Consider the following 18867-nt stretch of genomic DNA (forward strand, 5'->3'; position numbering starts at 1 on the left):
ATGCACCCGGCCTGCCTGGTGTAGGTATCCTGGTTCCTGGGGTATTCAGGGGTTGAGTCACTCTCCATCCTTCTGTCTTCCAAAGGGTTTCTTCAGGGTCCACTGGGAAGGGTCCTTCTTAAAAACTGCAACCGCAACTTTCCCCTTGACTTGCATTGAGTACCTGACTATATTTCCACTCTGCAGGCAGCCTCAGTGGGGTTCCTGGGTACTTACCTCAGGTGGGTCCATTTGTCCTTAGCTCTTCTGAGTCTTCTGGTCCAAGTCTTAACTTTGATTGCAGTTCACATTGAACTTTTTTAGTATATAATTTGGTCTCCCCCTAGAGACCATTGTGTATTTGTGCTTAATTACCTGTTTTACATTTGAAGTATTGTGTGTATTGTGTTTACATCTCCGGGTAGGAGATATACCAATGTGTTAGTGAGTGTGTATAAGACATATAACTATTTTTATAACTACACTGTGCGGTTCATTTTCATTTAACCTATACTATATGATTAGTTCAAGTAAAACAAGCTGCTTAACACCCAGTCTGGACTAAGCCCGAAAGCTTTTCTCCACAGCTACACTTAGAAAGCTTTCTATGGTTGTCTAGGACGACTAAAATCACCATAATGTTGCCTGGATTAGTGCAAGGTGCTTCATTTAAATAAGTGTGCACCATATACTAAGGCAGCCTCCTACAGGGCTCCATAGGTCTTCCTTGGGGGAAACTTACACATACACAGAGGGTTAAGGGAAGTGCCATTAGTTTTAAATGGCAAAGTCGAGCTAGCAGGATAAACACTGCTCTTCCAGTCTGCAGTTGCAGGCTGGGAGCCATTTTGTCCTTTGTTACACGCAGGGTGGCACAAAAAGTGCTGCAGCCTTGGGTGGACACTATCTTATATGCTCTGGGTACTGTTTATTAGGGACTTGTAATTAAGTCAGCACTTGCCAATTGGGCATAGCTAATTCGACATATACTTTGTAAGGGATTAGAACACTGGCACTGAGGTCTGGTTGGAAGGCCTCAGTGCGCTCTCAGAGTCAGCCAGCTGCATCACTCCAAAAACATGGGGGTAAATATCTCGAAAGAGGCCTTTCCTTAGACTCAGCAAGTTTAGAATTACAATACACCAAACAAGCTTATTGGCGTGAATAGACAGCTCTGGTACAAATAATGAAGAAAGAACAGTTGACAAGGGGACGATATAACAATATAGCGAATTTAGATGACAAAGTGTTAGTCGGTGACAAAGTGACCACCAGTGATGAGGTTGAAAATGAGATATGATTTTTAGCAAAAAGGTGGTTGATAAGAAAATACCCATCAACTTTAGTTGAACAGCGGACAGGATTTTGCTCTTAGATAACAGTCTAGGTGTTTTTCGTGACACGTTTCCAGTGTCAGCATGGTCTATGACTTCATCAATAGAGGTAGACTGTTTTTTTCAGACCAGATACAAATTTTAAAGGTGCTTCTGGGGTGAACTCTGAAGGCATCTCCAAATAGTTCCTCTTCTGCCTCTTATTAGTAGAAGTTTCTGGAGAGCCCCTTTCACTGAATCATGCCGTGAGGAGGGGGGCACGTGCAGTATTTGGGACATCTACGCATATGAATAATGCTAGGTGCTGTTCTCCATCGTATAGAAGTTTTGAAGAAAGGTCTTACGGAAGTCTCATTTGGATGCCTTATGCTCGGATAAAGATAGTAAAATCCTTTAATATATGGATCATCTAATAAATAATATCTTCAATCCACAAGTAAAACAGGTCTTGAAGAGAGATGATTTCTTTTTAAGAGAGCTTGGCACGGTCAGTGAAACTTTCCCTGATCAAGAAGGCAAAATTATCGAAAATAAACATTCACCTACAATGTAATAGGTGAAACTGAGCCTGGGAGTCCATCTATGGCAGGTGAAAATCCTGACTTTTCTGAGGCATATGTAGCAGATAGAGCTTTTCCTCACACTTGGTGTGGCAAAAAAACCCTTTATATGGATAATGCCTAGAAGCCATTTATATGAACATCAGCTTCTGTGTGGGTATGGATGGGACTTCTGGGTGTTAATGGTTAATCCAAGATCATGAAGAAAAATAATGGTGTACTGCAGATGTTCTGCAACCAGCACAGAAGACTATTCTTGCAACAGCTATTTATCCAAATAGCTAAGTACATACACTCTTGACCTTAACAGTGAATCACAAGAATGAATACGTGTACAGCAGGAGTCAGTCAACACGGCAGAACCACAAACTGGTAGCGCTGAGATCCCAGAGTGACTATTAGGCAGCCCCTAAAAAGGGGCAGGCTGGGTAGATGAAATATCATGGAGGTCCATGGGCAATAGCCTATCTCCCACAATGAGGGCTGCTATATCTGCCTCTGGAACAGCATCGTGAACTTGTCCTGACAAATAAAGCTCAAGAGGTGAGGGCTCCAGATTGGCATGAGGTTTCTGTTATTCATGAGCTCAAGGAAGTAGATGGAGTAAAATCCTGTGCCACTTTTCTCCAATGGGTGCAATCACCTTTTGAGCAGGGCAAGAAATTCCACCTTCGAAACCAAGTCAGGTGCTGGGAGTGTGCCCTGGTGGGGGGATGTCAGTAAATACAGAGGACAGAAAGGGTAGGGCATAACCCTTGAGAATTAGATGGATGACTAGTGATCTTTCATGATTGTCTCAAAATTAGTGGAGGAATGAGACTCTCTGCCACAAATAAAGCTGGTAGTGTACTGGGGTGAAGTCAGAGGTTTCGAAGCAGCAGAGCCAACAGAAAATAGTAAGATCTGGAGCTGCTGCTGATGGTGATGGCGGCATACTTTAGATCCAACTCTACCTCAAAAGGAGCAATACAGTTACTGGGGCATCTGGAACAGCTGTGAAAGTTGTGGACATCTGAGCTCTGGAGTCACCCTGAAGATGTCTGTACTGCTGGAGAAATAGCTTCACCAGTGTGGCTCGACTTCACTTTAATGTCATTATTCAGCTATTCCTAAAGCCCTCCAAGGAGTACTGGGGCTTCTGTCCAAATTACTGCTCCCCCTCAATCGGCATGTCAATTAAGTCAACTTGGACCTTTTTTTGAAAAGCCAGCTGAGAGCATCAAATCACGGTGGTGCATGACAGGTGTGCTCATGAATTGAGATCTGGTGCCCGCCGAACACAGGCCACAGTTTCTCCAGACAGCCAGTATGGGGGCTAATACTGCCTTACAGCCTTGTTGAAAGGTGTCAGTGGCACTGAAACGGCAGGAGAATGTTGCAAGATTTCTGTTAAAATGTTAGACTTGAACTCAAGGGTGGGCAAAGTCAACTCAAGAAATTCTGCTGCTTTACATACCAGACAAAAACACTTCTTCTGAAGGATTAGCAGATGGGTAAGGAATATCCCCTTCTGGAAATTTATGGAAGCTATTTGTGTTTTGAAGAGCTATGTTGCAAGAAGGATGCCTCTTATTAACGCATCGCCGTCACGGAGAGAAGGTATAGGAGCAGGATATTCCTAACCTGTGATGATGATAGAGGTAAGCACCATTTCCCACAAAATGCAGTACTTCTCATAATTAATGTCGCTTGGTCTATTAATACCCGTCCCACTGCCCATAGATCGAGCCTAATTACCCGACGAGAACAAAGAGGACATAATCCTGCCACTCGCTTGAATCTGAGCAGGTATGTCCTTTGTGTCCTATATTGCCTTATTAAGTAATCTGAGTCCCCCATGTCCACTCGATATACTGTTGGCTGGCCCTAATAATGCTTAAATGTTACCCCAGATACAGCATCTCTTACAAAAGGAATAATGCGATCCGAAGGGGTCACTGTTGGACTGATTGATTTCCCCTGGCCGAGTCAGGATTGTTGTGTTTATGTATGTTAGTTTGTGTACGTGGAAATTTTAATTTTTAATTAGATACCCGTGACGGGTTATACAGAACTGTATGATATGTATATCTCAGCTATGATTAATTCCTTGAGCATGTTATTTCATAGATATTGGTCATAACACCTGCATTTCTCTGCCCGCAAATAGCCATGGTAACAGTGTTAGTAATGTGTTTACCGCTCACTACGGTAAACTTGACATGGATTGTCGGCGTTTTTACACCTCATTGTTTTATATTTCCAGAATTTGTAGTGCCCCTTTTGCTGACTACCCTGTCCTGATGAAGACCCCGGTGTAAGGCTAGACAAACGCCTACAAGTGTAGCGTGGGGTCGAAACGTCGACGGCTACCTCTATGTCCTGTTCAGTTGACACTCCCCCATTATTTTGAATTCTTCTGTGTCAACAGAAATAGTATGAACTTTTTGGATATGTTATAATCCCCCATTTTTTGGCTCAGGGATCTGAAGCCATGAAATTGTATTGCATTTTAAATTAACATTGCAATATATAAGTTGTCACGAACTTTATTCCCTCACTGTCCTTTTCCCTCACAGCATCACGCTATCCCATCCCCCTTCCTTTCTTGGGGCACTGTTATTGACCAACTGATATGGCTCATGCATTGTGATTAACTAACATTGTATATGACTACCTTTGATTTTTCGGTAATAAATTCATGTAAATGTATTAAGCTCTACTGGGACCCTTCTTTCTTATACCATATAGCACCCAGGTCCCATGTGGATTGTGTTGGGTAGAACCCCCCTCTTAGATCATCACGCAAGAAGGAACAAGGCAATGCTCCTCTGAATCATCCTCTTCTGTATCTTCATAAACTTTGTTGAGCATCATAAGAGCATCGATGGGAGCCTGGAGAGTTGTCTCCATGTGGGTAAAATCTCTAGGCCCTAAGAACGTTGTGTGCAAATAGTTTGTTGTGAAAACAGGGCTAAACATTTTCTTGGGTCACTTGGATAATGGCCTTCAACTTTTAGGGTTTTGAAGATTGTAAAATATATAGGCTTAGAGCGACTGAGTTATATGTACCAGTGTCAGCAACCTATGCAGTGTCAAAAATACAGGAATTCGTGCATTAGAAGGTACAAGCTACATCAGAAGCAGTACAAAGGACAGAACCTCTTCTAGACATGAATAAGGGGGGTGTCTGAGCCACAGGAACAGGCAAATGTGCAGGACAGGGCTTACCCTTGGGGAGAGGCCCTGGCTTCTGCAGAAAGACGCGTCAATTAGAAAAGAAGTTGCCATGTTCCTCAGTATCACACAGTATTACTCTGAACTCTAGCCTGTCAGCAGCGGGGAACATGAGCCTGGAGCTTCCAATCACTTCAGGGAGTCTTCAAACACCTCCTTACACAGTCTAGCTCCACACCAGATCCTCTTTGTGGGATCAATTGCACTTCCCACAATGTCTGAGAGTCAGCATGGCTTATAAGCTCAACTCCTAAGACAGGCACTTGTATTGCCTCATCTTGCCCACAATGTGGACATGCTGTGAATCACAAAACTTTATATAAATGCACATTCTCAAAGTAGTTTGGAATCACTAATCCTACAGGCAAACTCACATTCAGGAAGACAGACAGATCAAACATAGTGGTAGTATTGCTACCTTCCACATAATTTACTACTTCCTCTCAAGTTCCAACCCCTTCATACTCATGTATTGAATGGCTAAAGATTGCACCAGCACTCTCACCACCTAACACATACTAAATTCATATTATTCACCACACTCTGAATTGGAACACAATCAATTCAGATATCCCTGGACTACTTATCCTCAAATCAAATGCTGCCTCTAAATGACATTTTTCTTTCAGATTATAAAAATCAATTGGGGAAAACAAATGTAAAACCTTCACATACCTCCTGGAACTTGAAAACCATTACTAACTCTCTATAATACGCACACATATCCAAAGCAGACTGTGGACTTTATCACGAAGCGGAATGATCAAATGCTCTCTCCTCCCCTCAATTTCTATTTTTTTTTAAATTAACACATTTTATTGTCATCTCTTAAGTTGCATCAATAGTATCGTTGACATTTTTAACATTGGGCATAACATTCTGAGAAGAGATATTGGGCCATTTTTACATGTTACATAAGTCTGAATACTCTATTCATATTGATTCTATTACATATGGCTAAACTTATCAGTCTAACCTCTCCTACCTCAATAATGGCAATTCTGTCAATCTTCCTTTTCCCTTTCAACCACCCACCTTGGTCTCATGATCCTTACCTAGAATTCTTAACCCTAAAATCTGGAAACATCTATAAAGAAACCTACCTCCTACCGTATTAGAGGTCACTGTGCTACATAAACTATCTCAACTATGCAAGAAGTAAACAATCTGTTTCTTAACTACAACACAAACATTGCCTTGATTGTTGCCATCCTGACCCCACTTTGAAGGGAGAACCTAGCCATCCCTGGTCAATGAGTGTCTCAATGACAGAAGAGAGATTGCAAACTGGAAAATGCTTTGCACGTCTCCAACTTTCCAATTTTGAACACTAACCTAAAGGTAGGAAGAACCTATAAACACTCCATCACTGCTGATAAAACCAAGTTTGACCTAGATCAAATCAACGCCTCTTCCAACAAGTACAAAATACTATTTCAATGCATATATTGCAAAATCTCTCCCCCCAACCCAATCCAGTGCCTGATTCGTCAACAAACATTACTAATTCCTTTTTTACCTTTATTAATAAAATCTTCTCTTTCAGAGAAAATGTTCTGAGATAAACATTATTTATTATTGCAAGTAATCATGGGACATGTGGTCCTATCTTGTTGAGACTACTGTTGAACTTATGAACACGGTTTAGCTGTTGAGCAATAAAGTGAATAAAAGAAGAGCATAATCCTCGCAAAATTTAAAATGTCCCTCTGTATTGTTTGGAAGTGTTACATACTGCATTCTACAACTTATCTCCTCAAGCAGAAAAGAATCACATCACCTTTGTCTTATCTGACTTGCAAAGGCACTTTAGTGAAACAAGAGTGAATTTCAAATCGCGCTGCTTCACCAACGAAGCCCTTCTCTTAAATAAAGTGACATACATAGCCTACCTCCACAAAACTTTGGTGGACAAGAAGCCTGAAAAGCAAAAAACATGCTGCTCTGTCCAAAACCGCTGGCAAAAACTGCATTTCTACTGTCTTAATGTTTCAGATTATTTATGTATTCTAAACCACTCATTTTTACTGTTCACCATTATAATTCAATGTATCTGTGATTGTATTGTAAAGTGCCATCCTACCATCAGAGGTGCCTGCATACTGTATCAAACTAGTAAATACAAATAAAATACTTTAACAAAAATGTAAATCTTTTGTCAGTCTTTAACTTTAGAACTGCCTAATGAAGAAAGACAAAAGTAAAGAAAGCCATAAGAACAGAAATACACAAGTGGAAACAACAAGAAAAAGAAAGAAAAAATGAAAGACTGCAAGAAACGTACCCCTCGATTGCTGGCGTTCTCCTGTAGAAACTTCCTAAACTTGTTCAAAAAGATATACCTGGAGGCTTCGCCCTAGAAAACAAAGCACAAAAAGATTGTGTACGTTACTGAGAAAATAATGCAGTTCACATATGTCAAACTCGTAAGATGCAAGTGATGCTAGATGAAACCTTTTGGGACAGCATGACTTCGTACAGGACAGCAAAGCAATTTTAGGGCAAGGCACGGGGTCCAATATAAGGCAGACTACTATATTGCATACAAACAGAGCAGCAACCAAGATAGAACATTGAATTAGAACAATCAACATTATTGAACTTACATAAATAATCAGAACTAGCAGCCATATTCCTTCTTTGTTGCTGCTCATGCACAGATAATTAGTAGGCCTGTGTTGGACTTGGCCCTTTTCCCTGAATGTTTTCGCTTTTTTGGGAATCAACATGTCTTGTGGATGTATTTCAAATGCAAATGTTATATGCTGTGCAATGGTGTACGCACCTATATCTCCCCCATTGTAGAGGAATGTATAGGCCATGTGTGGTGCGAGATGCAGTGATACATGCTGCGCAATGGGGTGCACTGAGTTATTTTCACCTTTGCAGAAGGGTTACTTTCAAAATGGACGCCATTGCTGTGTGCTTGTGCCTGTCTGTCGAAGCTGGGTTGCCAGTCTAGTTGTTGGTTTCCCAGCAACCCCAGCTTTTGAAGGGAAACCTGGCAGACAGTGTGCTGGACACCTCCCCCTAGACCAGTTAGGACCAGTTCCCCAGACGCTTCTAGAAGCTTCTGGCATTGTCTGAAGGTGGGGTGGGGGGCATATAAATAGGGGGGCAGTGCCTCCATGTGCTCAGTCTGAACGGGGACTTGTCTGTAAGGGGACATACTGCAAGGAGGTACCACCGCAAGGGCCTGTGTGCTGGCCCCTGTGCCCAACTGTACCCCTCAGCTGTCCACAGGGTTGGTGAGAGCCTGTACTGGAGTGCAGACTGCGGTGCCAGGAGGAGTGCCACTTTATGGGAGAGGACTCCTTCTAAGAGCTGCTGTCCTGTAGTGAAAAGTGCCCACTGACTACTGATCTGGCTCAGCATTGCCTGCTTGCTCTCCTGCCCTAGCGCCCGTGAGCGCTACAACTGTGCCCTGCCTGCTGGCTAGCGCCTGGAAAAGAAGAGCGCCTTGATTGACTGCCCAGGAGCACCTTGTGAGTGTTACCTCCCATTCTGCCTGCTTTACAGCGGCCTGTGAGCACTTGGACTGCCCAGGAGTCAGGAGCGGACGCCAGCAGCGCTGTGCTGCCAAGGCGCTACTTTGTGTGGGACCTAGCGCTTTGGGGGCGCTACAACTTTACTCCGGCAGTGACTGTGCCCAGAAGGAGGTGAAGAGCGTGGGCACCATTCCCTGCATGGCCAGGAGGTGAGGAGTGCCTGTTCCATGAGTGCCTGAAATCGGCGGGAGCTCACCCCACAGTTGTGCCACTCCCAGGTGGAGAATCCAGTGGGGCCCCTGTATGGCAGGGAGGGCCCCGTGTGAGTCGTTCGTTGCGGGTGCCCACCCTGCTGTATGCGTTACAATGAGCGGGTGCCTACCCCGCATGTGAGCTCCCCAGAAGAGCTGGGGTATTTAAACTGAAGGCGGGAGCCCACCCTTCACTTCAGAATCGACCAAGAAATCACTGCTGCCGCCCGGGACGCAGAGAAAACCCGGACCGCTGCGCTGCTCACAGCGACCCGGAAGCCAGGCAGGAGCGCGCCTGGTTGGGGGCGTGGCCTGCCGGCCAGAAGGAAGAAGCCGGAAGAGAGGAGGAGGAGGTGGTTCCCGGAGTAACACAGGAGCCCCGTATCCACTGAGGTGCCAGGCAGGAGCCTACCCCGCACTGGCCAACGTCCCCACGTCGACAGAGGCTGCGCTCTGTAAAGGGGGAGGATCTCCATGGACGGAGGAGAGCAACGAGTGCAGTCAGAGCCCCGCCACCTCCACGTCAAAGTCCCGGGCCCCAGGCAAGGGACCCAGGTGAAGAGCAGAGAGCCGCCAGTAAGGTGCTGCTGCTGGCGGGCTCCCATGCCAGGAGAGAGCCCCGCCTGCAGAGAGAAAAGCCGGAGTAGAGCGAAGAGCCCTGGTGAGTGGGACTGAGCTGGAGGGTGATGTCAAGGCACAAGACCGGTGCCGCTCCATCGTTGGGGGCCACATTTGTTTTGGGAGTCCCTGTGGGAAGGGGGGGCGGGGCTCCAGCACGAACCGGGCCACAGTGCCCTGGGGGCTACACAGCGGTACCGCAGTTGAGGGCAGCTGCAACCGTTTCTTTTCTGGCAGGCTTAAGCCGCCCTTTAGAGCCCCCAGGAGGGAAGGCCCCAACTTTCCCCCAGACTGGTCAGGGTTGCGCCACAGGAGTCCGTTGGACAGTGACCACTGCAACGGTGGGCATTTTGAACTTCCGAGTTCCAAAGAGGGACTCCAACGTTCCGGTGTTCTTCTTGGGGGCATTATTGAACTCTACAGTTCCACTAGGGGGACTCCAACGAACCTGGGGGCCCACAGGTGCTGTGGTGCCAAGGACCAATCTGCAGTGAAGGGGGCAGTAGTAATGCGTGCAGCTTGCCCCTAAGGCATTTGTACTGCAGATGTGTTGCCTAACGTATTGTTCAGGCTGCAGGCCTCCCTTGAGCTGTGCAAATGTGATGTTGCCTTTAAAGTTAAGGTTATTTTCACTGCTGGGGCACGTGCCTACTGTCATGCCTTCATATTCATATGTCCCCATGCTTGGATGCGGGTAGGATGATGCAGGGATGTTTTCCTTCTAGACCTCATGTGTAGGTCCTCTGCTGACGGTGTGCATTTATGCCTAGGGAGGAGCCTCATGATTTATGTCTAATGTAATCCACGCTAATGAGAGGCTGCAGGCTCCTAGGTTGATGCATATGCTAACTTTGTGCTATGACCCTGCTAAGGCTGTTTAGGCTGTATGCTGGGTTCATGCCAACCAGATGCCCCAGGCTAATGTGCTTTTATGCCTAGTGCCAGGCGAGGATGCTTTATGGTACTACCTAAAGCTAATGAAAATGGTTCCTCCACGCAGGCTTACATCATTGAAGTTCTGCATAATGTTGCATCAATGGGCATGATTATACCAATGCTAATGTGCATGTTTAGAGTGATGTTCACAGGTCTAGACCTACTGCAGATGTTCCGGCCTAATGCTCTATGTTAATGATAATGTTTTTCCCCTAAGCCTGACTACTGATGGTTTTGCATTCCATGTTAATGCTTTCTTTCCCCAAGGCCTGACGCAGTCTTTATGCCTAAGGTGAGGCCTCCTGGCCTGCAAGCATGTTTTCCTTTCAGGTCTGATGCTGATGTGTCCTAATGTTGATGGACTTTACATTTATTCTTTGTACCTTGTGATGATGCTGGCAGCGGCCAGATAGGCCCTGCCTTGTAAATAGTCCCCTGTGAAGGGTTACCCGGTGCCGGCTGGCACGGAAGATATGCACCTGTGTTCTGCATTCTAATGTGTTTGATAAATACACAAGTTATTTTTCATGCAACCTGGTGTGGTGTCTCTTTTTGTAGTGTGCCTTGTGTGTCGCCTGTGTGTGCTGCACGGATGCTTTAGTATTAAATCTTTTTATTGGAAAAAGAAAGGCTCTTTCACAGAGCAGAGAAGTTTTGTTGTACAAATCATGTGGCAGGCTGCCGATTATCATAGCAATATTAACGAAACACCACCATAGGGTTCTTCCACATCCTCCAATAGTCCTCGGAAACTGCGGGCTCATCAGGTGGGGCCGACTCATTGTCCACAGAGCCGCAACAAGAAACAATTCCACCCTCAACCCGCCCCCCCCTACAACCTCTCCCCAACCTACCCACCCCCCTCCCTCCCTAGTTCCGGATCCAACGTCCCGAACCAAACATACCACCATACACACCGACACAATTCAGTCACCCGTGTGCGATAAGCGGAGTAATCGTAAATACCTTGGGCAAGTCACCTCTCGAAATTCAGTGGCCAATAGGGATAGAAAGGGCTGCCACAGCTCTGCATATTTAGACCCCTCCCCTGCCTTCACCAGGGATAGTTTCTCCATACCCAGGACAGACCAGAGCCGACCCAACCAACCCTGACAAGTGGGGATCTGCGTAGTGCGCCACAAAGCCAACAAAGCCTGAACGGCCGAACCCAGCGCTATCGCAATTAGTCGGCCCCTGCGTGCTCTCAAAGGGAAGGTTAGGGCATTGGGAAGCCCCAACAGGACATAGGCCGGGAATCGTGGGATCTCCGTCTCAAAGTGAGTGTCCACCTCGTCCAGGATCGCCCTCCAGTAGTCCTGGATGTGCCTGCAGTCCCACAGGAGGTGTGTCAAAGTGCCCCTCTCCCCGCAGCCCCACCAGCAGGAAGCATCCCTGGTACAGTCCATCTCATGCAGCCGTTCAGGCGTATAGTACCAGTAGGTCACTAGTTTGGTAAAGGTGTCCGTCAACCCCATGTGGTAAGCTGAGTGTCGGGCGCGGTAGTAAATGTTGTCCCATTCCTTGTTACTCAAGTTCCGCCCTAGTTCCCTCTCCCACCTCACCCGTGCTGCGTTATAGACGTGCGAGTACCTGTCCAAGAGTAGTCGATAGATGTCCGAAATAAGACGTTTATCTGCAGTGCGCGAAAGAAGCCAATATTCGTATTTACTAAGCTTGCGATTCGCTTCTCCACGGGTTAGAGGGTGGAGCGCCCAGTGTCGCACCTGAAGATACCAAAGGCGATCTGTTTCCGGTAAGCCATAGACCTTCCGGAGATCCTCGAAAGGTGTCACTCCATCACCCAAATACATGTGGAAAAGGCATCTACAGCCCGCAGGGCGCCAGTGTGCGAATACTTGAACATCTCTACCCGAGCCAAAATCAGGGTTCTCTAACAAGGGCGTGAGAGGTGACGGAAACGTTGTCAAGCCGTGTCGGGTACAAGTTTGATCCCAAACCTCAAGCGGGACTCTCGTGATAAACGAGGCGTACAAGTTGGGGGTCGGTGGTGTCGACGAAGGAAGGGCACCTCCTGTAACGGACGCCCCGCCACCGCCTGATCCTGGAAAAGCCAGTGTCGTTCAGATTCCCATTTACTCCATTCCACAAGGGTCCGGAGTTAGGTCGCCTGATAATAGAGTTGTAAATCCAGCAAGCCTAGGCCACCCCTCTCCATGGGAAACATCGCCAACCTCAGCTTAATCCTAGGCCGTTTCCCATTCCAAACAAACTGCGCCAACTCCGATTGCGTACGGCGGATCCAGCCCTCAGGGGGGCGAAGCGGGATAGCCCGAAAGATGTACAAGATATGCGGGAGGATCGTCATCTTCACCGCCGACACCCGACCTAGCCAGGAAAGCGGGAGATGTCGCCACCGTCCCAATTCTGCACGAATAGTGCGACTGAGGTTGGCGTAATTAATACGCACCGTATCCTGCAGTGTGGCCGCCAGCTGTATCCCCAGGTAGGGGACGACACCGTCTGCCCAGCGGAAGGGGAACTGCGCTTCCAACGAAGTACATGTCTGTGCTTCCAGGGAAAGATCAAGGGCCAATGATTTTGCCATATTTACTTTGAAGCCGGAAGCCTTTGCAAACGCATCCAGGACCGCCATGCCGGCCGGTAACGATTCAGAAAAGGGGGTGGTGATGAACGGAGTGTCTTAATTAAGCAGACCACTCTTACCCAGTCCAAAAATCAGGGCTTGATCCATCACCGTTTTTTAGCTCACTGCACCATCCCAGCTCAGAACCTGGCTACATGCAAATTAGTCTGACCCTGGCCCAGTGCATCATGGGAACAGGGCAGACCAAACTACCCAGCCAATTCTTATACTGGGAAGGAAACAAGCTTCCGGGGACCGGTTTCTGGCATTTCAGCCGTCTTCGGCCCGGCTTGCTTGAATCCTGATGGTGCAATGAGCAAGGGACTCACATCTGAGTATACCCTTCCACGCTTATGGTGGACAAAAACAATTCAGAAAAGGGGGTGGTGATGAACAGTGTGTCTGAATTAGGCAGACCACTCTTACCCAGTCCAAAGATCAGGGCTTGATCCATCACCGTTTTTTAGCTCACTGCACCATCCCAGCTCAGAACCTGGCTACATGCAAATTAGTCTGACCCTGGCCCAGTGCATCATGGGAACAGGGCAGACCAAACTACCAAGCCAATTCTTATACTGGGAAGGAAACAAGCTTCCGGGGACCGGTTTCTGGCATTTCAGCCGTCTTCGGCCCGGCTTGCTTGAATCCTGATGGTGCAATGAGCAAGGGACTCACATCTGAGTATACCCTTCCACGCTTATGGTGGACAAAAACGATTCAGAAAATGGGGTGGTGATGAAGAGTGTCTGAATTAAGCAGACCACTCTTACCCAGTCCAAAGATCAGGGCTTGGTCCATCACCGTTTTTTTAGCTCACTGCACCATCCCAGCTCAGAACCTGGCTACATGCAAATTAGTCTGACCCTGGCCCAGTGCATCATGGGAACAGGGCAGACCAAACTACCAAGCCAATTCTTATACTGGGAAGGAAACAAGCTTCCGGGGACCGGTTTCTGGCATTTCAGCCGTCTTCGGCCCGGCTTGCTTGAATCCTGATGGTGCAATGAGCAAGGGACTCACATCTGAGTATACCCTTCCACGCCTATGGTGGACAAAAACGATTCAGAAAAGGGGGTGGTGATTAACAGAGTGTCTGAATTAAGCAGACCACTCTTACCCAGTCCAAAGATCAGGGCTTGATCCATCACCGTTTTTTAGCTCACTGCACCATCCCAGCTCAGAACCTGGCTACATGCAAATTAGTCTGACCCTGGCCCAGTGCATCATGGGAACAGGGCAGACCAAACTACCAAGCCAATTCTTATAGTGGGAAGGAAACAAGCTTCCGGGGACCGGTTTCTGGCATTTCAGCCGTCTTCGGCCCGGCTTGCTTGAATCCTGATGGTGCAATGAGCAAGGGACTCACATCTGAGTATACCCTTCCACGCTTATGGTGGCCGGTAACGAAGCTGCAGGGGAGGCGAAGGAGAGAAGGACGTCGTCGGCGTATAAGCTGATCATGTGGATATATACCCCAAATGTAATCCCTCGCACCTTGGGATCCGTTCGCATAGCCTGTGCCAGAGGTTCCATGTACAGCGCGAAGAGCAGGGGGGAAAGCGGACACCACTGCCGAGTTCCGTGCTCAATGGGGAATGTGGGCGACGAGCAGCCGTCAACTCACACCGATGCTGTGGGGAAGGTGTAGCAATTCAGGACCCATGTGCGAAATTTAACTCCCAACCCCGCCCTGGTAAGCACTTGTTCGAGGTGCAGGCCAGTGGACACGGTCAAACGCCTTCTCTGCGTCTATAGCCAGCATCATGAATTCGCCTGGCAACCTAGTAGCCCGCTCAACCAGGTGGAGCTCCCTTTTCGTGTTATCGACCGTCTGTCGCTCCGGGATAAAGCCGGCTTGAACCGGGTCGACCAATCCCTGCATGAGTAGACCTAGCCGCGCCACCAGTATGCTAGTATAGAGTTTGAGATCCAAATTAAGGAGTGATATAGGCCGGTAGGCTCCACATTGCGTTCGGTCCTTCCCTGGTTTATGGATAACGGATATCGTGGCGCCCATCAGATCCCTAGGGATAGCACCGGTATCGGAAAAGGAATTAAAAAGGGCGGTCAATAACGGGGCAATCTGGGAGCAGAAAGTCTTATAGAAGATGGCAGTGAAGCCATCCGGACCGGGCGCCTTAGCAAGTTTGAGGCGCGAGATCGCCAATATAACCTCTTCGGGACGGATCGCCCTCTCCAGTAGCTCCGCCTGCTCTGACGACAAGGACGGGAGGAACACAGAGTCCAAAAAGGCCGTGCTGTCTGCGGGGTCAAGGTGAGCCCCCGCCTATAACGTGGTGTAAAAGTCGCTAAAGGCTTTTGCTATGGCTCCGTCTTCGGTCACTTTCTCCCCTCCCCGTGTGTGGACCTCCTGCACCGTGTGTCGCAGCTGTAGCTCATGTAGGGCGCGCCCCAACAGTCTCCCGCACCTGTCACCCCCTGTGTAATACGCGTGTCGCACTCACAATGCCGCATATTCCGCTCGGTCCTGGTCCAATGTTGCCAGCTGTTGACGCGCTAGGCGCAGCTGTCTCCATACCGGCGGCGCCCCCGTCCGCTGATGTATCTGTTCCAATTCCTTCGTGCGGGAAGAGAGCTCCTCCCTCTTACGCGCCCGCTCCGCATTTTCTGCCGCCGCGATCGCTATGAACTCTCCCCGCAGGACCGTTTTGAGAGCCGCCCAGTCAGTCGCAAGGGAGGTGTCCGACGGCCGGTTGTGCATTAAGTAGTCAGTTATAGCTCCTTTAATTTTGGCCACTACATCCTTTCTATGTAGTAAGGTATCGCGCAATCTCCAACAACGCGCGCTGCGCCAAAGAGGTGGGAAGGTGAACACAACAGAAAGGGGTGCGTGATCAGAGAGCGCCGCTGCCCCTATCTCTACGCTAGACGCTAGCGCTCGAAGCGAGGCGGATGCTAGGAAATAGTCAAGGCGCGCATAGGTCTTGTGGGCGTTGGAGTAGTATGTGTAATACCGTACTCCCGGGTGAAAGCTTTGCCACAGGTCAGTCATTCCTAGTTCTTCCAATCTGCTTCGCCCCCCCTCTGAAAGGGTGCCGGCCTGCGTGGACCGCTACACTGATCTGTCAAGGAGGTTATCGAATACTAGATTAAGGTCCCCCCCACCAGAATGTGTCTGTCAGGTGCAGAGGCTGCCTCATTAAGCGCCTGGTGGAAAAACCTCTCCTGCCCCTCATTTGGTGCATATACCGAAATAACTGTGAAGGTGTCTGTTCCTAGTGAGAATCTGCAGGACAATAAGTGCCCCTTAAGCTCGGTTCCCCTGTGTAACACCCTCCCCTTAAACCGCAGAGACACCAGGATTGCCACCCCTGCCGTCTTCGTGGGTGCAGAAGAAAAGAATTGTATTGGGAAGTGACGGGACTTGAGCCTGTGGCAATCTTTGGATAGCGAGTGCGTCTCCTGGAGAAGACAGATATCTGCTTTGGAATACTCCAGCAAAGACAACACAGCCCGGCACTTCGCGGGGTTGTCAAGCCCGCGTACATTCAACGTGAGGATGCACAACTCAGTCGCAGGCATAAGGAAGCATCCCCCTCACTCGCTCCAACACCCAGACCTCTGACCTACTCGCCGGCCACAGCCTGTCCCACAGTTGTTCTGACCACCCGTAACCTCTCTGCCCCAGCTGCTCAACGACGACCCTCACCCTAGTACTCTCACACACCCCCAGGCATACTCGGATCCGGAACCCCCCCCCCCATCCCATCAAAACTGCCCGCCCAACCATGAAGTAAAACAATTACAACTATCCCCTCTCCCAAAAACCAAAAGTCAATGTCCATCATCCTAAGATGAATGGTAAAGTGTCACCTCAGGGAAGATCGACTGCACCACACTCACGAGTCCCGGTCTCCCGCCGACAGCAGGTCCATAACTACCAAACACGCCCATTCAGTGTAGGGCGTGATTCGGGTCTCAGCTGGGCTGGACCACCTCCGGAGTGGAGGATACCGCTGCCACGGCAGCACGCTGCCCCTCTTCGATCGCCGCTGCCGGAGGCTTGTTGACTCGGCGTCTTCTGCGTTGCTGCTGCCATCTGGGCCTTCCATCGTCTCCGTCCGGTGTGGGATCCGCTTCTCCGTCCGTCTCCTCCGGTGGATCGATTCCCAACAATCTGCAAGCCTCTGTCAGGGAACTCAATTGGAACAGTTCGTTGTCCTTCTTGAACATGAGTCGGAAGGGGTGACCCCAGCTGTAAGGAATTTTGTGCTGCTGCAGAAAGGCTGTGACCGGCTTGAGGAGTCGTCGCTTCTGCAATGTAATGGCAGACAGGTCTTGATACAAGACTGGAGCCTGTCCCCTGTAGGAAAGAGAATGCAGATGCCTGGCCTTTTGCAGAATCTCCTCTTTAGTGCGGAAGTCCTGTACACATGCCAGGATATCGGGCGGGGGGCCTTAGGAGAGCGCGGCGGGGCCACTCTGTGTACACGGTCGATACGTATCTCTTCCTCCGGCGAACGTCCCAAAATGTGATTGAAGAGACCGTTAGTGAAGCCCAGGAGGTCCTTGGTGTCTTCCGCCATGGTCACTCTCCAAATGCGGACATTATGGCGCCGAGAACGGTTCTCAAGGTCCTCCATATGAGCTTGCAGGTCCACATGTTGGTCGTGAAGGCGGCCCACTTCTTGGCGCAGCCCCTCTATCTCCAAGTCCCTGGAGTCGCTTTTAGTTTCGAGGTCCGCAACTCTTTCCCCAATACCGTCCATGTCTCTACGAACCTCCTTAATCTCGTCCGTGAACTCTTTCTTCAGGGATTGGATGTCCTCGCGTAAGGCGGAGAAGAGGGACTCCAGGAAGACCTTCGTTATCAAGTCTATGCCTTCCGATATCTCCGCTGCGGGCTTTGGGGATCAGGCCGTCATGTCCTTGGCTGGGGGTCTGCTGCTTTCTGCTGCGCCCAATTTGATGACTAATTTAATTACATAGCGCTCCATCAAATGAGCTGTTGTGCAGTTTGTCTGAGCAGTTTATTTTAGCAGCGTAGCGCTAGTCCCAATTGGACTAATTAGCATCTTAGCATAGCGCTAGCCCTCCATAGCGCGCTGTAACGCTGAGCTTTGTCTGTGGTGCCTTGCTTTCACTATTTTGTCTCCCTGTGCCCAAATAGTAGTTTCTTATCGTGTGATTGAAAGTCTGTGCCCCGACTGCCATCTTGTTTACTATCTTGTTGTTGTTTAGCCTCCCCTTCCCGGATATCCACCCCGCCTCCCGCCTCCCAGCTGCTCCGCCCTCCCACAGTTCATCAGGCTCGGTCTGTCCACGAGACCTCTGCGACCGTCCTGACTCGTGAGAAGCGGTCGCTCCTCCTCACGCTGCCTCCCCGACCTCACTGCGGTATCGTGCATTCAGCTGCTTTGCTGCTTTCTGCTGCGCCCAATTTGATTACTAATTTAATTACATAGCGCTCCATCAAATGAGCTGTTGTGCAGTTTGTCTGAGCAGTTTATTTTAGCAGCGTAGCGCTAGTCCCAATTGGACTAATTTGCATACTAGCATAGCGCTAGCCCTCCATAGCGCGCTGTAACGCTGAGCTTTGTCTGTGGTGCCTTGCTTTCACTATTTTGTCTCCCTGTGCCCAAATAGTAGTTTCTTAGCGTGTGATTGAAAGTCTGTGCCCCGACTGCCATCTTGTTTACTATCTTGTTGTTGTTTAGCCTCCCCTCCCCGGATATCCACCCCGCCTCCCGCCTCCCAGCTGCTCCGCCCTCGCCCCTCCCCCCCACTATCTATATATGACTGATGTACTTCCGTGCAGCGTTCACGCGCAGCGGTCGCGCCCCATGCGCGCTGAAGGTGCGCCAAAGGTTAGCCCGTCTGCACCTGCCCAGCGCCTGTCCCCCTGGTCCCCGCCGCACC

At 48.9% G+C, this 18867-nt stretch overlaps 1 protein-coding gene across 1 annotated transcript in view; it reads right to left on the bottom strand.

The window, feature by feature from the left end:
• RNF123 (ring finger protein 123) overlaps positions 1-18867 on the bottom strand; it is a 2099603-nt gene that overhangs the window by 1368706 nt on the left and 712030 nt on the right. Inside the window, exon 19 of the mRNA XM_086938772.1 lies at positions 7374-7445. Coding sequence (XP_086794898.1) covers positions 7374-7445 — 72 coding nt within the window. The remainder of the gene's footprint in view (positions 1-7373; positions 7446-18867) is intronic.

The sequence above is a fragment of the Lissotriton vulgaris genome, chromosome 9 (genome assembly GCF_964263255.1).
Source record: "Lissotriton vulgaris chromosome 9, aLisVul1.2, whole genome shotgun sequence".
In the NCBI taxonomy this organism is placed as follows: domain Eukaryota; kingdom Metazoa; phylum Chordata; class Amphibia; order Caudata; family Salamandridae; genus Lissotriton; species Lissotriton vulgaris.